Below are 27,487 nucleotides of genomic sequence, written 5' to 3'. Positions count from 1 at the left end.
TCTCCCATGTGGATGCAAGGGCCCAAAGCACTTGGGCCATTCTCTGCTGCTTTCCCAGGCATATTAGCAGGGAACTGGATTGGAAGTGGAGCAGCTGGAACTGGAACCGGCACCCATATGGGATGCCAGCACCACAGGCAGAGGATTAACCTACTGCGCCACAGCACTGGTTCCCCAACCAGCCTGTTCTTATCCCTCATGCATTGATGTTCTTCCCCCTCATATTCATGGTTGAGTTCAACTACTGGACAGAGCAGAAAGGACCAAGAAAACAGTTCACAAAAACAATGAGACTACATGGGCAGGTGTCGTGGTGCAGCAGGTTAGGCCACTGCTTTGGACACCAACATCCAATATCAGAACGCCTGGGAAACAAGTCCTACCTCCACTTCCAATCCAGCTTTCCTGATAATGTGCACCCAGGGAGGCAGCAGACAATGGCTCAAGTACTTGGATCCCTGCCACCCATGTGGGAGACCTGGACTGAGGTTCCTGTCTCTAGGCTTTGACCTGGCAAACCCTAGCTGTTGCAGGCATTTGCAGAATGAACCAGCAGATGGAAGATCTCTGTGTGGCTGTCTTCCAAAATAGTAAATTTAAGAGGGAGAGAGAGAGAGAGAAAAAAAAAAGAGAGAGAAAAAAAAAAAGAGAGAGAAGAGGGAGGGAGAGACTACAAATGTTATACATGATACCAGAAGAAGCATGGATGGGTGTGCTGGGGGTCACAGGTTTTGTCATCTTCATCAGATCACATACCAACCATACCCCTTCACCAGGTATGAATGAGAAAGCAAAATAATTCCTTGTATCACAGCTACATTAGGGAAATCTGGTCATTCTGTGTTGTTGAGTCATACAAATCACTGGATAACTTTTATAGTCTGTCCAACACTCTAAATAACAGGACACAAAATACATCAGCCATATTAAGGGGAAATCATTCATTTATTGTTTAAAGATCGCAAGACAACATCTGAATTTCTGTAGCACAATTTAAATGTTTTACTTTTTTGATAAAGCAGAATAGAATAGAAAAAACAATTAGTTTCCAGTAATATCTATATCTCTATTCAGAATTAAGTCTTCCACAGACATGTTACCTGGAAATAAAAGCCTGTTACAATAAGCAAAGCTTCAACCAGAGCGGCTACTTTTCGTGCCAGGAAAAAGTTCATCCCTATAGGAGGAATGATGTGCTATGTAAGACGGCTGTCAGGTTACAGCCTCGAGGGCATTGGAAGTATATCATCCTATTCCACGTTAAGTAATTCGGTCAACTTCGAACATCAGTGTATCTGCAACCATGCTGGCAACCTTTAACTCTCAATCAGGTAAAAAATAAATTAAGAAATCCCTTAACTGATGTTTCTTGATTCACAATGTTAATGGGTACACAGTTCATTGACATGTAATTCTGCTTCGGAATTACATTTGAGGCTTCTTGCTCAGAATTTGGTTAGCAGTAATCATCTTTCAGAAGTTCAAGTTCTTATTCAGTAATTTGTCAGCTAGAATACATTCAGGCAACGGCTGCAGCTACAGAATAGGTGCACTGCCTCAGCGCTTTGGAAAGACATAATCTAGAACACTACTAGCAGACAAAACTTATCTGTGACTGGGTAGCGTAAGTGCAGTACAGCAAGACAAAACGTATTTCATATGTTGGCTTGTTTAAGCCTCAAGCCCTCAATCCTTTGTTGAAAATCAGTAATTTTATTCCTATGGTTTTTAATACCAAGAACTCAAGCTCCAGGAGGGCTAAAGTCTAATTTGTACTCCAAACCAAGTAGCAGTGCAGTTCACTATTACTGAGGCTGAATTCATACAGACTTCAAGACCAAGTTCAGAAGACAATTATTATGTAATACCCTAGAAGGTCTGAAAAATAATTACTTGTATACACAGATGGTCCTTCAGAGATTTTTATCAATAACAAGACTTTCAATTAAAGTTTCAATTATTTCAATTAAATATCCCAAATATTATGTATTGGCGATAACTGCAACTTACTGATCAAATATTTGAATACTTATACTTACCTGGGATTTCATTTCTGCTGAAAGAAATAGGAAGAACAGGACTCACTTTAAAAAAAAAACAAACTTTAGAAAAGAAGGTAAAAATCTTATCACACACTATCACTTTTGGAAGCAGCATAGAAGGGGCAGTGAAGGGTAAAACACTGGCGAAATATGTCAAAATTAGGCAAAAAAAAAAAATCTACGTTACTACCAATGACAGTACCACAACTGTATCCCTCCTAATTAATAATCACTCCTAAGAATTTTCATTTGGCACCAAATGACGTGTTCAGGAAAATCTCTGGGATGTTTTGAATCAGACTTCGTTTCATCAGCTGAGTTATTGGAGGATTTTTTTAAGGATGGAAGGAAGGAGATGGACCAGAAAAAAAAAATCAAGAGTCATCATCTAAATCAACAAAGCACTGATAGCTCCAAACATCAGGTCAGACACTAAAACGACTGATATAGGCTCAAGTGGTTTATAAAACCTATAAAAAGACTACACCAGCAAAGTCCCCGTTAATCTGTCAGAGTTCAGAAACTAAAACAGGGAACAACATTTTAGCTTAAAACCTTATCTCAATAGAATCATACACACTTCACATGAATAAAAATACCTGAAACCAAACATTTTTAAAAGCTCCAATATCCAAAATATAAAGAAAAAAATTAATCCAGAAGACTCAATCGATCTGTGGAATCACAAAACGGCTGGACAATCTATATCTCCGCTCCACACTAACCATCCCATGGAAGACCAAGGGAGATCAGACCTTCCAGACCTATGCACCACCTGGTTGCTGCAAAAACTCTATGGAGATTCCTTGTGGAACAGCAGTTTCCCATCACTTGTGTCTCTCCCTATCATGCAGGAAGCAAGTTTGGCTGTGCTATTCTATTACCATTACAGATCACCCATCTGCAACACGGTGCTGGACAGATAAGTAAAAAGTGTGTTAGCTCGTTCCCTTTCCCCCAGAAGGTTGAGGCTCAGGTATAGGGCAATTCTCCTGTGCGGTCTTTATTTAGGCTGACTCAGTGACTTCAACAGGCTTGATCATGTGATCAGGCTTGTTGCCAGCTGCATAATGCTCCCACATCTGTAGGTAGAGCCGCTCTAGTTCCATTGTGTATTGTTTGGTGTTGAACAGAGGGCTAGATATTCTCTGCTTCCAGACTTTGCCACGAATTTTCTTCAGGCTAGGTAATTAAAACAAGAGAGAGAGAGAGAGAATCAAAGTTTACAAATCAGAGCAGAAATTTGGAACTAAACCGGATAAATATCTAATAATCTTTGGGGCAAACTTTGGCCTATTTCCCCCTATTTCTAGAAGAATTGATTGCTTTCCCTGTATTTTTTTTTTTTGACAGGCAGAGTTTGACAGTGAGAGACAGAGAAAGGTCTTCCTTTTTCCTTTGGTTGAACCAAAGTGGCCCCCAAGTGGCCGCTACGGCCGGCGCGTTGCGGCCGGTGCACCATGCCAATCTGCTGATCCAAAGCCAGGAGCCAGGTGCTTCCTCCTGGTCTCCCATGCAGGTGCAGGGCCCAAGGACCTGGGCCATCCTCCACTGCACTCCCTGGCCACAGCAGAGAGCTGGCCTGGAAGAGGAGCAACCGGGACAGAATCCGGCGCCCCAACCGGGACTAGAACCTGGGGTACCAGCGCTGTAGGCACAGGATTAACCAAGTGAGCCACGGCACCAGCCTCCCTGTATTTTTTTTTAAAGATTTATTTGAAAGGCAAAGCAACAGAGAGAAGGGGGGGTTGGGAAGGAGGGTTAGAGAGAGAAAGAGATCATCCAAAGAAATAGGCCAAAGTTCCTATTATTTTCTTTTGATTGGCCCCTGTTACTTCAAAACTGATAAAGTGAAGGGTCACAGCTAACACAATGCTAAATGCATAACCAAGTTCATCCCCAGGTTCTCTGAAAATATTTAGTTCTTTCCAAAACAAGTATATGCAGGGGATACAAATATAAACAAGAACTGGTGACGGCAAGTGACTATTCCTGTGTACTACCTGTTATGGGCTGGTGTTGTGGCACAGCAGGTTAAACACTGCTCATGAAGCCAGCATCCCACATCAGTGTCACCTCGAGTCCTGACTGCTCTGCTTCCAATCCAGCTCCTTGCTAATGCACCTGAGAAAGCATTGAAAGATGGCCCAAGTGCTTGAGCCCCTGCCACCCACATGGAAAAACCCAATAGAGTTCTGAGCTCCTGGCTTTGGACTGGCCCAGCCCCAACCACTGCAGCCACTTGAAGAGTGAACCAGGAGATGGAAGATTTCTGTTGCTCCCAGTCTCCCTCTCCATCACACTGCCTTTCCAATAAATTAACTTTAAAATAAAGACTGGGCCCGGCGCAGTGGCGCACGGGGTTAACACCCTGGCCTGAAGCACTGGCATCCGCTATGGGCACTGCTCCACTTCCAATCCAGCTCTCTGCTGTGGCCTGGGAAAGCAGTGGAGGATGGCCCAAGTCCTTGGGCCCCTGCACCTGTGTGGGAGACCCGGAAGAAGCTCCTGGCTCCTGGCTTTGGATCAGTGCAGCCCCGGTCATTGGAAGACCTCTCTTTATCTCTGCCTCTCCTCTCTCTGTGTAACTCTGACTTTCAAATAAATCAATAAATCTTTTTTTTTTTAAAGACTGTATAAACTGCTTTGGTGTAAGCAATTTAGCAATGTGTATATTAAGAATCTTAAATGTTCCTAACACTGTGACATAACAGTAACATTTTCAATATATTCAAATGAAATAATAAGAGAAGCAGATACACATGATCATGCAAAGATATTCACTGAAGCATCATATATAATAGTTAAGGCACAAACGTAAGTATTCAGTTTATGAAGATTTCAATTAAATAGGAAAATATTCAAGAGAAAAAAGGCATATATACTGCCATAATTTTCACTTGTACCTGAACTGAATTGTTTCTTTAGATGTGTTTCTAACATCAGTTAGACCATGGTTCTGTTCCAAAATAGGGGAAAAAGGACCAGTACTATGGTGCAGAGGCCGGCATCCCATATCAGAGTGCCATTTCAAGTTCTAGTTACTCTGCTTCTTGCTAAATGTGCGTGGGAAGGCAAGAGAAGACAGCCAAAGTGCTTGAGCCCCTGTTACCCACATGGGAGATCAGGATGGAGTTACAGGTTCCTGATTTTAGTCTGGCCCAACGATGGTTGCTGTGGGCGTTTGGGGAATGAACTACCAGATGGATGATCTCTCTCTCTCTCTAAACCTCCTTCCCAACCTGCCTTCTCTCTGTTGCTTTGCCTTTCAAATAAATCTTGAAAAAAAAAATACAGGGAAAGCAATCAATTCTTCTAGAAATAGGGGGAAAGAATTCTCTCTTCATTCTTTCTGCATGTTACTTTTCACACAATTACTCTCAGATTAGGAATTACTTCACCAGAAGTCAAAATACAGTTGTGCATTTTAAAAGCAATAAAAAGCCAGTATTTGTTGTGACAAATAGTTGTACATATCTGTTGGTTCAACTAAATTGTGTCCCTATTGCTGTTATCTGTGCAAATGTTTTTTCGTCTGTTTTCCCTAAAAAGTTCTGTGTTGGTAAGAGCATTTGACCTGTTAAAACACTGGCATCCCTTAGCAGAATGTCCAGATTCAGTTCCCAGTTCTGACTCCTGACTCCAGCTTCCTGCCCTAGCAGACCCTGAGAGCCAGCAGTGATGGCTCAAGTTAACCGAGTTCTTGCCACTCCTGTCGGAGAACTGGACTGAGTTCTCAACTCCTGGCTTTGGACCCTCCCCAGCCACTGCAGGCATCTGAGGAGTAAACCAGATAAAAGCACTCTCTCATTGCTTCTCAAAGTTAAGTATTATATTTTTTTAAGTTCTCTGGGTTAATACATCTATAATGAGATACTACTCAGCAATAAAAATGAACAGTGCATACCATATGGTTCCAATTATACAAAGTTCCAGAAAGACAAAACTAATTTATGGTGGAAAACACAATCTAGAATGGTGGCTGTCTCTAAGGACTGCTGAGGGGGACTAAATGAGAAGGGCATAAAGAAACTTTCCAGAACGAGAATAATGTTCTGTATCTTGATACAGGTTTGAGTTAAAAAACTGAAAAGTTGCTGAAGATTTGTGTGTTTCACTGTAAAGCCTGTTTCAAAAGAAAAGGAAATAGTGAATTCTAGTTAATGATACTCATTCTGAAGTATTTAAGGAGAAGTGTACTGATGTCTGCCACTTATTTCAAAATCTATCAAGTAAGATGGACTGTTGGATTGAACAAGAAATAGATGGAAAGATATGTACTAAAGTATTAAAGTTAATGGTAAAAATAAAAGCAGAGATGGACAAATGTTTATTTCAAAATTTAAAACTTTCTTTTAAAAATATTTGTCAAAGGCCGGCGCCGCGGCTCACTAGGCTAATCCTCCGCCTGCGGTGCCGGCAATCCGTGTTCTAGTCCCGGTCGGGGTGCCGGATTCTGTCCCAGTTGCCCCTCTTCCAGGCCAGCTCTCTGCTGTGGCCCAGGAGTGCAGTGGAGGATGGCCCAAGTCCTTGGGCCCTGCACCCGCATGGGAGACCAGGAGAAGCACCTGGCTCCTGGCTTCGGATCAGCATGGTGCGCTGGCTGTGGCAGCCATTGGAGGGTGAACCAACGGCAAAAGGAAGACCTTTATCCCTGTCTCTCTCACTGCCCACTCTGCCTGTCAAAAAAAAAAAAATATTTGGGAAAAATATCACAGGGACAAAACTAAGTTCCAAAGAGCTGAGAATCTTCCATCTATCTCCTGGTTCACTCCCCAAATGGCTGCCAAGGGCCTGGACCTCCATCCAGGCCGCGCACATGGGTGGAAGGGGCCCAGGTATTTGGGCCATCTTCTGCTGCCTTCCCAGATGCATTAGCAGGGAGCTTGATTGAAAGCAGAGTAGGGCAGGCACCGCAGCTCACTAGGCTAATCCTCTGCCTTGCGGTGCCGGCACACCGGGTTCTAGTCCCGGTCGGGGCGCCGGATTCTGTCCCGGTTGCCCCTCTTCCAGGTCAGCTCTCTGCTGTGGCCAGGAAGTGCAGTGGAGGATGGCCCAAGTCCTTGGGCCCTGCACCCGCATGGGAGACCAGGATAAGCACCTGGCTCCTGGCTTTGGATCAGCGCGGTGAACTGGCCACGGCGGCCACTGGAGGGTGAACCAACGGCAAAAGGAACACCTTTCTCTCTGTCTGTCTCTCTCACTGTCCACTCTGCCTGTCAAATAAATAATAAAAGAAAAGAAAACAGAGTAGCCAGGATTCGAACCAGCACTCCTAATGGGATGCCAACTTAAGCACTGAGCCACAAAGCTGCCCCCATTAAGAACTGTTCTAGGGGCCGGCACTATGGAATAGCGGGTAAAGCTGCCGCCTGCAGTGCTAGCATCCATATGGGCACTGGTTCAAGACCCAGCTGCTCCACTTCTGATCCAGCTCTCTGCTATGGCCTGTGATAGCAGTGGAAGATGGCCCAAATCCTTGGGCCCCTGCACCTGTGTGGGAGACCCAGAAGAAGCTCCTGGCTCCGAACTGGCACAGCTCCAGCCATTGCAGCCAACTGGGAAGTGAAAAAGCAGATGAAAGACCCCTCTCCCTCTTCCTCTCTCTTCTTTCACTGTGTAACTCTTTCAAATAAATAAATCTTTTTAAAAAATCAACCATAATATCTAAGAAAAATTTAAGAGTTAAATACTATTTCACTGAATGTATAAAGCTTCATTTATCTTTTCTGATGTTCACTCCCCAACTGGCTGCAAGGGCCGGAGCTGCCCCATCCTAAGTGAGGAGCCAGGAGCTTCCTCCGGGTCTCCCAAGTGGGTGCAGGGGCCCAAGGACTTGGACCATCTTCCACTGCTTTCCCAGGCCATAGCAGAGAGCTGGAGCAGCCAGGATGCAAATCAGCACCCATATGGAATACCAGCACTACAGGCTTAACTCGCTACGCTACAGCGTCTGCCCCAAAGCTTCATTTATCTAAGCCTCACTCCTCTAATGCTTATGTTTTTGTAGGACAGCTTTGTAGCTCACTGGGTTGGGCCACGACCTACAAGGCCAGCATCCTCTATCACTGTGCTACTTCAAGTCCTGGCTGCTCCACTCCCAATCCAGCTCCCCTTCATGTCTGGGAAAGCAGAAGATGGCCCAAGTGCTTGGGACCCTGCCATTCATGTGAGAGACCAGGATGGAGTTCCTGGGTCCTGACTCGGGTCTGGACCTCACCTGACTTGTTGTAGCCATTTGGAAAGCAAACCCGGGGATGGAATCTCTCTCTCTTATGTAAAAACAAAACAAATCTCTTTTCAAAAAAATTCATACTTTTTCTTCCTTATGCTGCAGTGAAAAAAGTGGCAATATTAGGGTCAACGGTCTAACTTAAAAAAGATCTATTTATTTATGTGAAAAGCATAATTGGAAAGAGAGGAGAGGAAGAGAGAGAGATCTTCCACCCACTGGTTCACTCCCAAAATGGCTCCAGGACAAAGCCAGGAGTCAGGAGTTTCATCCAGGTCTCCCACGTGCGTACAGGGGCCCAAGCACTTGGACCCTCTTCTACTGCTTTCTCAGGCCATTAGCAAGGAGCTGGATTGGGAAGTGGAGCAGCTAGTACTCTAACCTGTACCCTTATGGGATGCCAGCACTGCAGGCCACAGCTTAACACACTGTGCCATAGCATCGGCCCCAGGTCTTACTTTTTTTAAAGAGTAAGAAATAAAAATGGGTACAGGGTTGAGTCCCGGTTGCTCCTCTTCCAATCCAGCTCTCTGCTGTGGCCTGGGAAAGCAGTAGAAGATGGCCCAACTCCCACCCACGTGGGAGACCCAAAAGAAACACCTGGCTCCTGGCTTCAAATTGGCACAGCTCCGGCTGTTGCGGCCATTTGGGGAGTGAACCAGAGGAATGGAAGACCTCTCTTTCTCTCTCTGGCTCTATCGCTCTCTGTGACTCTGTCTTTCAAATAAATAAAATAAATCTTTAAAGAAAAAAAAAAAAGAATTGTCCCAGGGCTGGCATTGTGGCATAGTGGGCAAAGCTGCTGCCTGCAGTGCCCGCATCCCACATGAGCACCGGTTCAAGACCCAGCTGCTCCACTTCCAATCCAGCTCTCTGCTATGGCCTGGGAATCCAGTAGAAGATAGTCTATGTCCTTGGGCCCCTCAGTCCATGTAGGAGACCCGGAAGAGGCTCCTGGCTCCTGGCTATGAATTGGCCCAGCTCTGGCTATTGTGGCCAATTGGGGAGTGGACTGGTGGATGGAAGACTTCTCTCTGCCTCTGTAACTATGTCTTTCAAATGAATAAATAAATTTTTCTTTAAGAGTTGTACCAATTTAGTCACCAATATATGAAAAGGCTAGTACCTCAATGTTCCTTCTCCAAAAAATATCATACTAAAAATCGTTTTATGGGTGCTGGCATTGTGGTGCACTTAGTTAAGCTGCTGCCTGTGATGCCAGCATCTCATGAGCGCCGGTTCGTGTCCCAGCTGCTCCACTTCTAATCCAGCTTCCTGCGAATGCACCTGGGAAAGCAGCTGAAAATGGCCCAAGTGCTAAAGCCTATGTCACCCATGTGGGAGACCTGGAAGAAGCTCCTGGCTCTTGGCTTCAAGCTTGTCCCAGTCCCAGCTACTGTGGCCATTTGAAGAGTGAAGCAGGGGATAGAAAATCTCCACCTCTTTCTAATTCTGCTTTTCAAATAAATAAAAAATCTTTTAAAAGAATTGTTTTATTTTATAGGCCAATAACAGATGTGCCTTAGTATTATTTTAATTGGCATTTCTACTTAGGCTGACACTTTTTCTTTTATGTGTATTTCCACTTCAGTGACTTGTCTGGTCATTCCTTTGTTTCCTTTCACATCAAAGATATCGATTCTAAATATTCATCACTCTTTAAATGGCCAGGCTGTTAATATTTTGATATATGAAACAAGGACTTTCCCCTCTTTTGCCTTTTACTTTTAAATTTTTTATTAAGACTTTTACTCTTTATGTAGTAAAAACCTAATGATGACTTTCACAAGTTTAGAAAGTTCCATCCAGGGATCAATTAATTCACTCATTTTATATCACCCTTATTTTATGGTTCCATTTTATAACAACTATATTCCCTTTACTTTACCATATAACTTGTTAACAGAAAAGTTTACTTACTATTCTAGATCAGTTCCCAGTTTCACAGCTATGTCTTCATATTCTTGTCTATTTTTAGCAATAAGCTCAAGACAACCTAAGCAAGTGAGCTGGGAAGCTGCAACTCGAGAAGCAAGAGTCTCTCCTGTAATACAAAAGAGAACAACTGCACATCTGAGAACATAAAAACAGCACACAGTTATCAATGTCTTTTACGCTGAGTATCCACACAATATAGATAAGGGAAATGGAGCCAAGTGTTCAGACACAAACTAGTCTTTTCTATCATCTTGTTTGAAATGTTGCTCCCACGACATGATTTCACTCAGGAAGTAGTCCCTCCTCCCCCGCCTCCAAGGAGATTGTTAAAAGAACAAGGAAGACTCCAGTGAGCCCAGTGATCAGCAGCTTACCTGGCATAGTCACCATGGGTGTTCCTGCCCAGAGGACATCCATCCCTGTGGTGTGTCCATTACAGAGCGGAGTATCCAGGCAGACGTCAGCCAGCTGGCCTCTCCTCACATGCTCTTCTTTAGGAGCAACGGGTGAAAAAATGATCCGGTTCTGGGGAAGGCCCATGTTCTGTGCATACTGCTGAATATTAGGTTCTCCTACTGCTGGGAAACGCAGCAGCCATAGCACACTATTGGGAACACGCTTCAAAATCTGCAACAGGGAAAATAAGAATGATTACTGATAGCAGATCTGCCCTGCTCAACTAAGGTTCCCATAGGTCTCTAATAATTCTACCATACTCTATTCATTCTCTCCAGAGAAGTCTACTGTGAACTAAAATCTTCCTTCACACAGATGAATTATGTCAACTGAATTACTATTTGTCCTGTTTAGCTGTCCCAAGGGAGAATCTGAAGACAGACCAGAGACTGATGTCAGAAGACACAAAACAAGTTAGTAACTGGCAAAATCTGGGGCAGCTATATCCTGCAGGAACCAATAACAGACAGTGGGTTTTGTTGAAGAGACAGGAATTTTCCACTCCAAATTTTAAATACCCCCACCATATCACAACTAAGTTACTCACAGTTGCCTAAATTTATTTGCCTATGGTAGAACAAAGGTCAGCAAGCTTAAAATAATAACAAAAACAAGAACAAAAGGGGGGAGAGGGAAGGACAGACAGAGAAATCTGTGCCCTCAACAGCCAGGGCTGAGCCAGGCTAAAGGCAGGAGCCCAGAACTCAATCCAGGTCTCCCTCATGGACAGCAAGGATTTAAGCACTTAATCCATCACCTGTTAGCTCCCAGGGGGCACAGCAGCAGGAAGCTGGATCAAAAGCAGAGGAGGGGCCGGTGCCGTGGCACAGAAGGTTAATCCTCTGCCTGTGGTGCTGGCATCCCATAGGGGCACCAGTTCTAGTCCCGGCTGCTCTTCTTCTAACCCGGCTCTCTACTATGGCCTGGGAAAGCAGTAGAAGATGGCCCAAGTGTTTGGGCCCCTGCACCCACGTGGGAGACTCGAAATAAGCTATAGGCTTCAGATCGGCCCAGCTCCCACCATCATGGCCATTTGGGGAGATAGCCAGTGGAAGGAAGACCTTTCTCTTTGTCTCTTCTCCCTCTCACTGTCTGTAACTCTACCTCTCAAATAAATAAAATCTGAAAAAAGAAAAGTATAGAGCAGCTGGGACTCAAACCAGGTACTCTACTATGGGATGCTGTTATCCCAAGAGGCACCTTATATTCATTGTGCCAAATGGCCACCCAAGTGGACTTTTTCTGTAAAGAGGCCAGACAACAAACATTTCTGTGGCCATGGGGACTGTCATAACTGTTCAATCACTGTTGCCTGAAAGCAGGCATAGATAGTACATAAACAAGCATGGGGCCGGTACTGTGGCATAGCAGGTGAAGCCGCCACCTGCAGTGCCGGCATCCCATATGGGCACCCATTTGAGTCCTGGCTGCTCCACTTCTGATCCAGCTCTCTGCTATGGCCTGGGGAAGCAGTAGAAAATGGCCCAAGTCCTTGGGCCCCTGCATCCATGTAGGAGATCTGGAGGAAGCTCCTGCTTCCTGGCTTTGGACCAGCACAGATCCAGCTGTCGCAGCCATTTGTAGAATGCACCAGCAGATGGAAGACCTTTCTCTCTGTTTCTCCCTCTCTGTCTGTAACTCTACCTCTCAAATAAATAAAATCTTAAAAAAAAGTAGTAAAGTGCATATTACAAAACACCCTCAGCAGTAACTCTCTATATTTAATATCTTTGCATTGAGATGCAGAAATAATCATAATAAACAAAAAGACCATGAATAGCCTAACGTCAGTTCAGTGATTTGGCTGTCAAGTAAATTTGACACTGACTTAAGAAAAAGCTTTTGGTTTTCAGAAGGTTTGGACATTAGAAAGTGAGGAATAAGGGTGAGTGACCATACAGGGGCAATAGCCCTGTACTAATCTGCTTCCTCTTCTGCGCTACCCTCTGCTTTCCTTTAATAAAGAAAAAAAAAAACAGGTTATCAGGAGAGGGGGAAAAAAGCAATTAAAGACTTCTCTCCAGATTATCAGAAGTAAAATGTGCCATTTTAGTCCTAGGGACTAAGCCAGCTACAGATAGCTAATATCCTGCTTAGTATACAAACTGGTCTGATGAACTGAGAAGTAATGGTATAAATAAACTCCTTCCTGTTTAGAACTCTAATCTTGTAAAAATGTTAAACATGCGGGCACATACATGACAGCTTTAGCTATCAGTTTAGTCCAGGAGATGGCAAGCTACAGCCTTTGAGCCAAATCTGGCATGCTGCCAGTTTTTGTAAATAAAATTTTACTGGAACACAGCCAACAGCCATACTCATCCATTTACATTCATGCTGCAACAGCAGATTAAAGAGCACAGATGACAACACCGAAAATATTTACTTCTGGTCCTTTAAGAAAAACATTTACTGACCTCTGATTTAGACACAACACCGTTTTGAATATATAAACTTAAAAAGGTCCATAATGTGATACTTTAGACACTGGAAGAATCAAAAATGACTGAAAAATGTACAACTCTTTGGAAGACTAGAAATCAGCACAACAGCTCCCAAATGAGGGTAGGGAGTCAACCTAAGCAAGATGGCCTGTACTAGTCTCAGACATTAATGATGAATCTGTATATACTCACATTTGCCCACATTTGCAAAGTAGATGGATCAATTTTATACAACTGATTGAAGTTACAGTACACGATGGCATCTTCTGGCAACCCATACTGAGAACGGGTAGTTACAATAATTGTACGGGGAACCTCCTCTCCAGTTGCAGCTTTGTTGTTAATCTAAAACAAGGAAAAGAGCATGACTGTATTTAAACCCAAGACAGTCCATTCTTTTAACACATATCTGCATCTTATGGATAAGGAATCTGTAAGATGCAAAATGGTATCTCCATTAAAAAGCCACATCCCTGAACCACAGTTAGAAAATACTCATGATACATTAAGTTAAAAAAAGGGAGGGAGGGGGGAATCAGCACTGTGGTGCAACAGGTTAAAGCTCTGGCCTGAAACACCGGCATCCCATATGGGCACCGGTTCTAGTCCCGGCTGCTCCTCTTCTGATCCAGATCTCTGCTAAGGCCTGGGAAAGCAGCAGAAGATGGTCCACGTGTTTGGGCCCCTGCGCCCATGTGGGAGACCCAGAAGAAGCTCCTGGCTCCTGGCTTCAGATCGGCCCAGCTCTGGCCGTTGCGGCCATCTGGGGAGTGAACCAGGGGATGGAAGACCTCTCTCTGTCTCTACCTCTCTGGCTCTTTCAAATAAATAAAAAAAAAAAAAGAGAGGAAAGGGCCTGCACTGTGGCACAGTATGTTAATCCTCCACCTGCAGCACCAGCATCCCATATGGGTGCCAGTTCTAGTCCCGGCTGCTCCTCTTCTGATCCAGCTCTCTGCCATGGCCTGGGAAAGCACTTGGGCCCCTACACCCACAAGGGCAACCCAGAATAAGCTCCTAGTTTCGTGGCTTCAGATCGACCCAGCTCCAGCCATTGTGGCCATTTGGGGAGTTAACAAGAGGGTGGAAGACCTTTCTCTCTGTCTCTTCTCCCTCTTATTGTCTGTAACTCTACCTCTCAAATAAATAAAATCTTTAAAAAAAAGGAAATGGCTGCAACATTGCCTTAATTTGAGGACTGCACTATAAAACTTTCAAGGTAATTCATTCATTGGTAATTTGTTTGATGAAGCAATGCCATCATACTTTAATTTATTTGACAGGTAGAGTTACAGACAGTGAGAGAGAGAGAGACAGAAAGGTCTTCCTTCTGTTGGTTCACTCCCCAAATGGCCACTACGGCTGGCACTGCGCCAATCTGAAGCCAGGAGCCAGGTGCTTCTCCTGGTCTCCCATGGGGTGCAGGGCCCAAGCACTTGGGCCATCCTCCACTGCCTTCCTGGGCCACAGCAGAGAGCTGGACTGGAAGAGGAGCAACTGGGACTAGAGCCCAGTGCCCATATGGGATCTGGAGAGTATTAACCAAGTGAGCCACTGCACCAGCCCTGAAACTTCTTGCTCTAACCAAATTTCCCAGTACCCTATTAATAATTCAACAGCAAGCTTTTGCTCACTCTTTTTCTCATGAATGAAATATTCCTTTTCTAAATTGCATTGCTAAACTGAAATTATCCCTCCAAATGGTCTCCTCTCGCAACTGTCTCTCCCCACATTGATCATCAGCATTTCTGAGCTTCTACCTTATCTTGCAAACCCACACTTGCGAGTACTGCCTTACGCTGTTATTGCTGTTATTTAACTATTCTAGGCAGGTTCAGCCATTTCAACGAAACTGTTAACTCCTAAGAGGTCTGGGATCCTAGCCTCACACTCTCTTAACAGAGGTGCAAACTCATTTATTCAAGCATGCAATACATTATTTGTTGAGTGCATATTACATTATTGTGGTTAACACACATGCCCTAGAGTAATTCAATTCACTGGAGGACACAGAGATAATGTCTTCTGTTGAATATCTCAAATATTACAAAAACACAACAGGGAGGTTATCAATGGAGTAGGGCTGAAGAGGTAAAACCTAAAGTACAGGAACAGATTATTGAGAGGAGCTGTCTGAATGTAAAGTGTAAGTACAATTTAGCCCAGGAAAAGGACACACATTTCACCATATGATAGAGAGCATAGCCACAGGCAGGGAATAACAAGATATTAACACAGTAAACTCTCTCTCAGCAACCTGCTGGCTGAATACAAGAGACTTTTAAATTCAAACCTACAAGGACACCAATTTCCACTGAACTCACATCCTCATCTGTAAAATGAGGATAATAATGCTTCCCTCCTAGAGTTAACTGTGAGGGTTAAAGAAGATAAACGCATGCTTGGTAGCACATGTAATAGACTATTATTCTTTTCTCACCTGTGTGGTTGCCAAGCCATTGCTAATACTAAATCCATTAATCGTTATCTGAATCTGTCCTCTATTTATCATTTCAATAACTGCTTCGGCAATAGTGTTCATAGGAATGACAGGCATATTAAGAGCCGTGTTACTGCTATCTGCATTGTCTCCTCCATCAGGACATTTCATCTAAAAACACAAAAGGATACAAAATACATTAAGGAAAGATCTCAAATGCAATTATCATTATTTCAATGGTAACACTGACGAGATTCTTACCTTCACAATTTTCACATCTGGTAGACTATCAAGAAATGCTTTGAGGTCGATGCCATTCAGAACTATCCGATTGTCATAAATGTGCCCATTGGACTTAAAATCAATGACTGCTTTTTTCTAATGGAAAAAAACGTTTCAGACATGTCTCAGGGTGCATATGAGCAACAAGAAGGAAATACATGATGACAATTCTTTGAATCCCAGCCCCTCGGCAGTTTTCTACATACCTTCAAGTGAGGGAACATATTAGCATGATCACCAATAAAGAAAGTATGGGGCATATAAGCCAATTTCTCAGAATACTGCTCAGCAACCTCTGCTGGTGATGTTTCCTGATCAGTGATTATATAATCCATGAAAAGTGCACCGCTAGTCCCAGGGTATCCCAGCCACATCGCCTTTAAAAGAGAGAAAGACCAGAAACTGATTAAGAAACTTCATCGGTATACTTCTTTCTTAATTCAACAAACTGTACGCATTAAAGATGGATAGACTCTTTTGTACATGCATCACACCTCAATAAAGTGTTTAAAAAAAACATAAGAACACTCATTAAAAGGTTCCAAATTTAGGGGCTGGCCAGTAGATTAAGCCACTGCCACTTGGAATCTCAGCTATTCCAGTTCCAATCCAACTCCCTGCTAATGTACCTGGAAAAGCCACCCACCCAAGTGGCCCTGCCACTAAAGTGGGAGACCTGGATGAAGCCCCTGGCTCCAGCCTGGCCCAGCTCCAGCCATTGAGGCCATTTGGGGAGTGGACCAGCAGATGAAAGATCTGTCTCTGTTCTCTTTAACTCAGCCTTTCAAATAAATAAACCTTGGCCGGCGCTGTGGCTCACTTGGCAAATCCTCCACCTGTGGCGCCAACACCCCAGGTTCTAGTCCCAGTTGGGGCGCCGGGTACTAGTCCCAGTTGCTCCTCTTCCAGTCTAGCTCTCTGCTGTGGCCCAAGAGGGCAGCGGAGGATGGTCCAAGTGCTTGGGCCCTGCACCCACATGGGAGACCAGGATGAAGTACCTGGCTCCTGGCAGCGCCGGCCGTAGTGGCCATTAGGGGAGTGAGCCAACGGAAGGAAGACCTTTCTGTCTCTCTCTCACTGTCTATAACTCTCTCACACTGTCTATAACTCTCTGTCTCTCTCTCTCTATCTAACTGCCTGGCAAAAATAAATAAATAAATATAAATAAACCTTAAAAATTGTTCCAAATTTAAATAAATTAACAATTAGGATTAACTTCTTTAACCAAGAGCAATAAAGTAGTATTTTAGACTAATCTTCTAAGTGCCAAAATGTTTTTCAAATTTGTATAATTCAACCATGAATTGCATGTCTCCATACGGGTACATATGCATGTATCCAGAGGCACTGTGTTCTGCACTCAAAATTATGTGTCCCTGTACATTTCAAGAACTGTAGTTTCTAAAACATAACTAGGTCTGCTCTACTATTTCATGTATCTGTTAGCCTAAGGGAAAAAAATACATCACTATCTTTGTAGTCCAAGATACATCCCGAGTGACTAATTCCTTTACCTGAATAGGAGCTGGTCTAAGAGCAAAGAGCTCATTTCGTGCACCCTTGGTATAACCATTCATATTCACAAGGATGTGAATTCCATCCTGATGGATGCGATCAGCTGCTTTTCCATTGCATGGAATCTGTGGAACACAAAATAAGAATTCAGCACATATAATCTCAGAATAATGTGATTATTTTTAATGGCATTAAACAGAATTCAGATTCCCTGATGCAAAAGTAGTTAACAGAAATTAACCACACTGATAAAGGCCAAAATATGTGTAAGTGCCATTAATATGCACTCAAAGCATTACAGAAACAGGACACAGAGGAAGAAGAGTTTACCTCTGAACTGAATGTTTGGAGTAGTGACACGTCATAGCAGAGTTAGTATTTGAAAAAGACCTTCAAAGATTACAAGGAATGAGAGGGAATCTGAAAATATAACCTCAGAGGCCAACACTGTGGTATAGCAGGTAAGGCCACTGCATTCAGTGCCAGCATCCCATATGGGCACCAATTTGAGTCTCAGCTGCTCCACTTCTGATCCAGCTCTCTGCTATGGCCTGGGAAAGCAGTAGAAGATGGCCCAAATCCTTGGGCCCTGCACCTGCGTGGGAGACCTGGAAGAAGCTCCTGGACCCTGGCTTCAGATCAGCCCAGCTCCGACCATTGTGGCCATCTGAGGAGTGAACCGGCGAATGGAAGACCTCTCTCTCTCTCTCTCTCTCTCTCTCTCTCTCTCTCTCTCTGCCTCTGCTTCTCTGTAACTCTGCCTTTCAAATAAATAAATCTTCAAAAAGAAAGAGAGAGAGAAAATATAACCTCAGTAAAGAACAATTGAAAAGAACCAGAGTAAAGGACAAGGTAGGTTTAAAAAAGGTGAGGAGAAGCAGGTGCTGTGGCACAGTGGGTTAAGCCACCACTTGGGATGCCTGGATCCCGTATCAGAATGCCAGTTCAACTCCCAGTTACTCTGCTTCCAATCCTGCTCCCTACCAATGCCCTGGGAAGCAACTGATGATAGTTAAAGTACTTTGAGCTCCTGCTACCCATGTGGTAGAGGCCCAGATGGGGCTTCTGGCTCCTGGCTTCAACCTGGCCTTGCCTCAGTTGTCATGACCACTTGGAGCACAAACCAAGGAATGGAAGCAATCTGTTGCCGTGCCCCCTCCTTTTCCCCTGTCACTCTGCCTTTCAAATAAATAAATCTTAAAAACAACAAGAAGAAGGTAAGTAACTTACATTTAATTGGTAAAGGGTGCACCTGAAGGTTAACGGCGGTTTAAAGTACTAGCAGGGGCCAGCTCTATGGCATAGCAGAGTTAAGCCAGCACCAGCATCCCATATTGGTGCCAGTTCACGCCTTAGCTGCTTTACTTCCAATCCAGCTCCCTAAGGGAAAGCAGCAGAGGATGGCACAAGTGCTCGGGCCTCTGCACACAAATGGGAGATCTGGAAGAAGCTCTTGACTCCTGGCTCTAGTTTGACCCAGCCCTGACCATTGCAGCCATTTGGGGAGTGAACCAGTGGATAGAAGACATATCTCTCTCTCTCTCTCTCTCTCTCTCTCTCTCTCTCTCTCTCTTTCACATAAATAAACTTTAAAACAAAAAAGTACTAGCAAACAGGGGCTGGCGTTGTGGTACACCTATGATGCAGGCAAGGCATCCCATATGGGCACCAGTGTGTGTGCCAGCTGTTCCACTTTTGAAAATTAATTTATTTGAGAGGCAGAGGTAGAGACAGGAGAGAGCAAGAAATCTTCCATCTGCTGGTTCATTCCTCAAATGGCCACAATGGCCAGAGCTGGGCCCATCTAAGCCAGGATCCAGGAGCCTCTTCTGGGTCTCCCACATGGGTGTAGGGGCACAAGGACTTGGGCCCCATTCTACTGCTTTCCCAGACCATAGCAGAGAGCTGGATCAGGAGTGGAGCAGCCGGGACTAGAACCGGTGCCCATATGGGATGACCACACTGCAGGTGGAGGCTTTACCTGTTATGGCACAGTGCTGGCCCCTGTTCCACTTCTGACCCAACTCTCTGCGAATGAGTCTAGGAAACAGAAGACAGACCAAGTGCTTGGGCCCTTTGCACCCACACAGGAGACCCAGATAAAGCTCCAGGCTCCTGGCTTCAGCTTGGCCCAGCCCCAGTCATTTGGGGAGTGAACCAGCAGATGGAAGATTCTCTCTTCCTTTCTCTGTAACTCTTTCAAATAAATCAATCAATCTTAAAAGAAAATACTAACAAAGTTGTGACAACTTAGTAAGGTTGTGAAAGCCATGTTGAAAGAGTTTAGATTTCAGTCAACAAGCAGTGAGCGAGTGAAGGTCTCAGAGACAGAGAGTGGTATTCTTGGTCACATAAGTTCAACCATACATCAAAAATGGCCAGGCATTTTTCTGAAGTTCTTGTAAGATATTGGTGCACACTAGTTATTAAATGACAAGAGTCTCACAACTCTTCTGCTAGGAATTCAATGATTTATACAAAAATAAATTTATATATGTACATGTGTGCATGCATGTGTATTTACATACACATGGGCCTACATACATGTACTGTATGAACACATATTTTACACACTATATAGTTGGTTTTCCATTATCTATGCATTCCACATAGTCAATCAATCAGAGATCAACGATAACATGTACAGATGTTTTTCATGTCATCATTCCTAAACAATACAGTATAACAACTACTTACGTAGCATTCTCATTGTATTAGGTATTATACATAACCCTGAGATGATGTAAAGTATACAGGAGTATATGCTTAGGTTATATGCAAATATCATACCATTTTATGTAAGGGATTTGAACATTCCCAAATTGATAACGTCAGGGAGTCCTGAAATCAATCCCCCACTAAGACAACTCTATGTGCCACATATTATCTCTATTAATTACAAAAGTGGCCAACAGAGTCTATAAAAAATACCAGGATAGGGGCCAGCACTGTGGCGTAGTGGTTACAGCCACCACCTGTGGTGCTGGCATCCCATATGGGTGCCAGTTTGAGTCCCAGCTGCTCCACTTCCAGCTCTCTGCTATGGCCTGGGAAAGCAGTGGAAGTTGGCCCAAGTCCTTAGGCCCCTGCACCCACGTGGGAGACCCGGAAGAAGCTCCTGGCTCCTGATCGGCCCAGCTCCTGTTGTTGTGGACATTTGGGGAGTGAACCAGCTGATCAAAGACCGTTCTCTCTCTGCCTCTCTGTAACTCTGCCTTTGAAATCAATCAATATTTAAAAAAATAGTTTAAGAACACCAGTATACACACTCAGCAATTCCCAAAGGTTTCAATCTTAATCTACCACAAAACTTACCTAGAGAAAACAACAGACAGAACAAGTGTAGGAATAAAGATAACCAAAGGCAAAAGCTCACGGATACAGAGACACTAAGAGGAACTACTTATTATTCTTCTAAGCCACCATTTTTGAATTCTCTCAGTTAATATTTATTAAGTATCTACTGTCAAAAGTGCTGGCTGAAACCTCAGAGAAGCTGTATGTCCATGTTCAAATATACCACGTCTGTTTTATTTGCAACCTTAGCAAAAGTGATGCTTGATTTTATAATCAATAACCAAGGAAATAAGATCTTTTTTTTAGATTTATTTATTTGAAAGGCAGAGCTGCAGAAAGTGGGAGAGACAGAGCAAGAGATCTTCTATCACTGATTCACTCCCCAAATAGTCAGAGCTGGGTCACATTGAAGACAGAAGCCTGGGACTCCACCAAGTTCTCTCATGTGGGTGGCAGGGCCCCAAGCACTTGGGACATCTTCCATTGCTTGTCGCAGGCAGTGACTTAACCTACTGCACCACAAAGTCAGCCCCAGAAATAACACTGAAGCAACTGTCCACATGTACTAGTATTGAATACTTAAGCATCAAAAATGCAAACTCCAGGCCAGCGTTGTGGCACAGTGGACAAAGCTGCTGCCTGCAACTCCAGCATTCCATAAGGGCACACTGATTGAGTCCCAGATGCTCCACTCCCAATTCAGCTCCCTGCTAATGCATCTGGGAAAGCAGCAGAGGATGGCCCAAGTGCTTGGGGCCCCTGCACCTGCATGGGAGACCCAGGTGAAGCTCCTGGCCTCAGCCTGGCCCAACCCTAGCTGTTGCAGCCATCTGGGGAATGAACTAGCAGATGAAGATCTCTCTCTCTCTCCTCTGTCTCTTGTTTCTAACTCTGCCTTTTTAAATAAATAAAGTATTTTAAAAAATGCAAATTTTAAGGGCAGGCATTTGGCTTAGCGGTTAAGATGCTGCTTGGGACGCCTGTATCCCATATTGTAGTGCCTGGGTTCAGGTCCCAGCTTCACTCAGAACTTCAGCTAATGCACACCCTGGAAAGCAGCAGGGAATGACTGTGGGAGATCTGTTTGAGTTCTGGGCTCCTGTACTCAGCCTGACCCAGCTCTGGATGTTGTGGGCATTTGGGGAGTGAACCAGTGGATGGAAGATCTGCACCTCTGTCTCTTCCTTTCAAATACATAAAAATTATTCTTAAAAATACAAACTGTATGTCCACAGTTGTACTCAAGTTTGCTCAAAATAAAAAAGCTAAAAGTATAAGAGTTTCACCTACCTGAGAAAGATCAATGAAATGATTGGCTTCTGCCATCACCTTCACTCGGAAGTTCGTGCCATCATCTGGACTCAGGGCATAACAGAATACCTGAAGGGTACCACAGTGTATATTTAACAACCTGGGCTCAAATCTTTCCAAAAGACACTGGTTTTAGCACCTAATGATGACAATAAACCCACCACTGTGGAGTTTTATGCTGTTTTTAACCAATAGTGATTCTAGAGAAACATTAGTCTTACCTCAAATTTATCAGGATTGTGCATGCCTGGAATGGACTGCATCAGGTGAGAAGTAGGATGATTCCCAAAGTCAGAACTCACATATCCTACACGCAGTCGACCATCACTGAGCTTCAAGTCTTTTGGATGTTCATATGGTGGTTTATGAAGGACATTAATCTACCAGAAGAAGCAAATGCTTATTATTATTAGTAAAGCTGGGTCTACCCAAGAATTTTCATCTAAGAAAAGTGACTAAACACAACAAAACTGCACCTCCCATCTGTTCAGCAAGGTTTGCCCGTGACACTTCATTTAATCCATACAGCCAGTTTAATGCAAACTCAGCAGTGTTATGTGACATGCTTCATACTATGACCTGTTCCTGAGACCTATGAAACAGACTGAGCATATCTCAAACTTGCACAAATGAAGCACTATGGACAGAATATGCCAAAGCCTGCAGCATTTTAGAAAATTCTGTAGGGAAGCATTTACAAGAAAAAAGTAACATCTAGCACACGAGTTTTTCAGGAGTAAATTCCAACCTTTGATCACAAAGTGCTATAATCCTCAAAGGTGAGTAAAAAACAGCAGATACTTTACGAAGCATTATGGTTGTCACCTTCAGTTTATTGTTAAGGATTCTACCTTAAATGGAGGGCATTGAGGCACAGTGGGTTCAACCTCTGCTTCGGATGCCCACACACCATCTAGGGGTGCCAGATCTGCATCCTGGCTGCTCTGCTTTATGCTAATACATCCTGGATGGCAGCAGGTGAGGGCTCATGAACTTCAGCCCCTGCTACCCAAATGGGAGACCCAAATGGAGTTCCAGGTTCTTGGCTGTTGCAGGCATTTGAGGAGTGAACTAGCAAATGGAAGATCAATATCTACCCATCTCTGTCTTCCTCTCTCTCTCTCTCTCTCTCTCTCTGTCCCCCACCTTTCAAGTAAATAAAAATAAACAATTTCAAAAGAAGATTCTACATGGAATGGAAACAGTTATGCTCAAGACAAGACATGATGGAAGGGGCTTCTGGAGTGGCTGACAGCGTTGTTCTCAACTTGAATAGTGTTCACTTGGTAATTCATTACATCATACATTTGTCCGCAAAGCTTTCTATATCTATGTTTCAGTTTACAACAAAAGAGGTTGAAACAAAAGAATCATACCTTATCCAAACAGAGGTTCCCATGCCTCTCAGCGATGGCCTTCCTGAAGCCATGAGAAAGAGGATACAGCATACTATGATGAGGATGCACGGAGGGCAACCTATTCTTCTCCAACTGGTCAGCTACAATACTGACCAACTTCTTCATGCGCTCATCATAGTCTGTCCAATCACAGACAATCTAGAAGAAGCAAAGCAAAATTATTCAGAAAACTCCACCACAAAGACTTAATATTTTACGTCTTTGGCCTAAAGGGATGTCAGATGGAAGATTCTCTCTCTCTCTCTGCCTCTCCGTAACTCCACCTTTCAAATAAATAAATAAATCTTTAAAAAAAAATACTGTCTCTGGTATGGACACTTGGCCTACCAGAGATGCCTGCTCGATGCCCAGCCCCAGCTAATTGTAGATCCCCATGAATGCAGGTCCCATGAGGCAGCAGGTTATTGCTCAAGTAAGTGGGTTCCCAATATCCACATGGGAGACATGGATTGAGTTTCTCACTCTAGCACCAGCCATTTTGGACACTTGGAGGAGTGAACTAGTGGATGGGAATGCTTGTAAGTGCTCTCTTCTGGAATGAACAACCGGTAGAGTGAGGAGTACTCTCTTGCTGCCTCTCAAGTAAAATTTCAAAACAAAACAACTACCTCCAGGCAGGCTTGGATTGTTATGACAAATAACAATGAAGAAGTGATTATATACTGAAAGCCAATTATTGGCCTTTTTTTCTTTACCTGTAGGCAATGAGCCAAGTTACAATAAGCATCAGGAAAATCAGGCTTAAGTTTCAGAGCTGTACGGTAAGAAGCTATTGCTTCTGGAATATTCCCTGAATCCTGGAAATTAAAAAATGGCAAGGTAAAAAAAATTCCTTAAAATTAATACCTACAAAAATTAATAGGTGCTAAGATGCACGTATCATAGTAAACAGCAATACCTTGTGAATGGAAGCCAGATTGCTATGAGCATCTGCAAATGCTGGGTTAATCTGGATAGCACGAGTATAACACTGCAAGGCTCCCTGAACATCCTGCATCTCCTTCAATGTATTTCCCATATTAGAATAGGCATCAGCAAAAGTAGGACTGATTCTAAAGGAGAAGACAAAGGATTTATTTTTCTAGTACAAAAACCTTTAACCCTTTGTAATGTTACCTTATTGTTATTAAAAGCCATTTTACACTTGCCAAAGGCCATTTTTAAAAACTGTAATTTTTAAGAAAAAGTTGAGAGTTTCTTACCGAATAGCCTCCTTATAATGCATCAGAGCTTCCTGCAATTTTCCCTGCTGCTGCAATACACTTGCTAAATTTGAATGGGCAGCAGCAAACTCTGGGAAGACCTATAAATGAGTCAAAATCATAATTAAATTTTATTTTAAACAAAAAAAAAAAACCTGCTAAAACAGCAGTAATAATTCACCACAATCTTAAGAATATTGCTCAAGTACTTTTATACCACTAAACTCCTCTTTGCTTTCTCTGTCTAGGTCTACTCATTCAAGGCCTAGTAGCTCAAATTCTGCTTCTTCCTCTATTTTGTATCTCCCTTTGTTTCCAACATAATGCAGTAGACCTCTCCTCTGAGTTTATGCTGACCACTCAAGCACCATCAAAATCTCTCTGTTCCAAGCCCCTACCCCACCTACCAACAGCCATTAGGCACCAAACTTATTTATTTATTGGTAACTTCTCTTGAACTGTGACTTACCATTCCACTATTGGGGGGGGGGAGATCTTATCTATCCATAAAATAATGAATTCTGAACACAGGGATTTTCTTTTTTTGAATGTCACACAGGACTTCACATCATACTTTTGATACTCAATGTGTAGTTCAACAAGTAACACCCTTTTAAATGATTCAACCACTTCTACTTTTATGAAAAGTAGTAAAAGACATGATAAGCTTCACTGCTTTCCCTCTACTATCACACAGACTAAATACCCAGCCACAGCACCCTCAACATACTTCTAATGCTTTACGATACAAGCGAACTGCCTCTTCAATGTTTCCCTGTTCTCGCTTGATATTCGCTAGATTATTCAGAGAGTCAGCATGGGTGGGACACAGACGGAGTGCGGTATTATAACAATCCTCTGCTTCAGCAACCTAGAAAACAAAACAAACTATTCAAACACTATGCAGAAGAATCATACAGCTACCACTGATATACTGTTTTAGCAATTTTTACAATTGCCTAGTAAAGCCTAACAGCTGATAATACTCCAGCAAATGGGTATTTTCCAATATTCTTCCCATCAACCAAAACTCCAAAGCAGATCAATATAACCATATCAGTACTCAATTACAATATGTACAAAAAAACTTTCTTAATCCTACCAGATAACAAAGAAATAGACTGAGTAAAAATCCTTACACTGCCCTTCTCTTTGAGAGCATTGGCTAGGTTGCAATAAGCATCAGGGAAATGTGGTTGCAGTTCAATAGCTCGCCTGTAGGTATCTATTGCCAGATCTATCAGGCCTTGCTCATAGTACACACAAGCCAGGTTGCCGTGCACCACTGCATGATTTGGACTCAAGCTTAGGGCGCGAAGATAAGCAGCCACAGCTCTGTAAAAAACAAAAATAAAAAACACACACACACACACACACAAAATGCAACTAATCTTTAATCAATGCTTTGTTACAATTAATTCAGGCTATACTATACCAAAACATATAATTAATTATAATTAATCTATTCTATACTATACCTCAAACCAAAATCCCATCTTCATAAAAGGTAGTCTTACACTAAGATATGTTATCTATTCCCATGTAAGAAACAGGCTATGCTTTGACAACAAAAGGTCAGGATTTATGTAGCTTTCTGAATCAGATCAAAGGAATAATTTAGGGGCAAGCATTGTGGCATAGCAGGTAAAGCCACCACCTGAGAAGTCTGCCATCCTTTATTGGTACTGGTTTGAGTCCTGGCTACTCCACTTCCAATCCAGCTCTCTGCTAATGGCCTGGGAAAGCAGAAGATAGCCCAAGTCTTTGGGCTCCTGCACCCATGTAGGAGACTCAGATATAAAGTTCCTGGCTTCGGCCTAGTCCAGCTCTAGCTGTTGCAGTCATCTGGGGAGTGAACCAGCAGATGGAAGATCTCTGTCTCTCCCTCTCTCTCTGTAATTCTTAAGTAAATAAATCAATCTTTTTTTAAAAAAAAAAAAGGAATAACAGTCTAAGAGATCAGCATTTCAATAGTTTAACAATCAAGGGAATTTCAATTGAACTCTCAATGAGATGAGCGATGGCTATGAGAGCCAACAAAGAAAACTCAGGCACTGATATCTATAAATAAAAGGTAACACAGCAGACATCACAAAGCATGGAAAAACATACTAGAAAAAAACATTTCAGCCATCATTGTCATAATTTCAAAATAATGAAGACTCGAGAATTTATCAAATAGAATACTCTCTCACCTGTCAAAAATACGTGCCTCTTTCAAGACATTTCCTAAATTGATATATGCATCCAGAAAATTTGGATCAAGGGTGACAGCCTAAAAAGTACAGAACAATTACTTAGAGAAGTTAAGACTTTGCTAGATTAACTTATAATTTTATTCTAAGGTCATTTTAGACCTCCAATTAACTTTCTAATATAAGTAAACCTTATTTTAAAGTCTGATTATTTAGTACCTTCTTATTATTTACAAACCTCAGTGTTATCAAAATAACTTAACAAAACTCATGTTCTCATGAAGAAAATGGATCCTGAAGGGAAAAATTAAAAATTTGAGTCTGCTTCAATTTTACTGAGTCAGAAATTTTCATACAAAAGCAAAAGAAACATTGCAACCTCCCAAGCCCGTATCTTCAACAATTCATAAATCATATTCAATCACATTTAATATATATTCCAATCTGCTACTCTCCCCTCCCATATCATTTGACACAATTCTAAAACATATCATTCCACTTGAAAATATTTCAATATGTATCTCAGGGACAAGAATGCTTTTGAGGGGCTGGCACTGTGGCTCTGTGGGTTAACTTATCACTTATGATGCCAATATCCCATATCTGAGTGCTAGTTGGAGTCCCACCAGCTCCACCTCTGACCCAGCTTTCTGCTAATGTGCCTAGGAAGGCAGCAGATGATGGTCAAGTACTTGGGGCCCTGTCATCCACGTCA

At 43.0% G+C, this 27,487-nt stretch overlaps 1 protein-coding gene across 6 annotated transcripts in view; it reads right to left on the bottom strand.

Moving 5' to 3' along the window:
- Nucleotides 1-926: 926 nt before the first annotated feature.
- OGT (O-linked N-acetylglucosamine (GlcNAc) transferase) overlaps nucleotides 927-27,487 on the bottom strand; it is a 44,602-nt gene continuing 18,041 nt past the window's right edge. For 3 of the 6 annotated variants that reach the window (XM_002720103.6, XM_002720102.6, XM_070067122.2), the window contains 17 exons: nucleotides 26,773-26,852; nucleotides 25,717-25,912; nucleotides 25,308-25,448; nucleotides 24,578-24,678; nucleotides 24,274-24,427; nucleotides 24,071-24,172; nucleotides 23,334-23,513; nucleotides 22,179-22,337; nucleotides 21,937-22,026; nucleotides 17,349-17,474; nucleotides 16,041-16,211; nucleotides 15,814-15,930; nucleotides 15,553-15,723; nucleotides 13,305-13,457; nucleotides 10,587-10,839; nucleotides 10,195-10,318; nucleotides 927-3,224 (listed from right to left, as the gene is read on the bottom strand). In XM_002720103.6, the coding sequence (XP_002720149.1) occupies nucleotides 3,050-3,224; nucleotides 10,195-10,318; nucleotides 10,587-10,839; nucleotides 13,305-13,457; nucleotides 15,553-15,723; nucleotides 15,814-15,930; nucleotides 16,041-16,211; nucleotides 17,349-17,474; nucleotides 21,937-22,026; nucleotides 22,179-22,337; nucleotides 23,334-23,513; nucleotides 24,071-24,172; nucleotides 24,274-24,427; nucleotides 24,578-24,678; nucleotides 25,308-25,448; nucleotides 25,717-25,912; nucleotides 26,773-26,852 (2,493 nt within the window). In that variant the 3' untranslated portion in view covers nucleotides 927-3,049. The remainder of the gene's footprint in view (nucleotides 3,225-10,194; nucleotides 10,319-10,586; nucleotides 10,840-13,304; nucleotides 13,458-15,552; nucleotides 15,724-15,813; nucleotides 15,931-16,040; nucleotides 16,212-17,348; nucleotides 17,475-21,936; nucleotides 22,027-22,178; nucleotides 22,338-23,333; nucleotides 23,514-24,070; nucleotides 24,173-24,273; nucleotides 24,428-24,577; nucleotides 24,679-25,307; nucleotides 25,449-25,716; nucleotides 25,913-26,772; nucleotides 26,853-27,487) is intronic. The other 3 variants (XM_089324630.1, XM_089324632.1, XM_089324631.1) reach the window with 1 other exon arrangement.

The sequence above is a fragment of the Oryctolagus cuniculus genome, chromosome X (genome assembly GCF_051225735.1).
Source record: "Oryctolagus cuniculus isolate XC-2025 breed Fujian yellow rabbit chromosome X, ASM5122573v1, whole genome shotgun sequence".
Classification (NCBI taxonomy): Eukaryota; Metazoa; Chordata; class Mammalia; order Lagomorpha; family Leporidae; genus Oryctolagus; species Oryctolagus cuniculus.
This window is presented reverse-complemented; position numbering and strand designations above follow the sequence as displayed.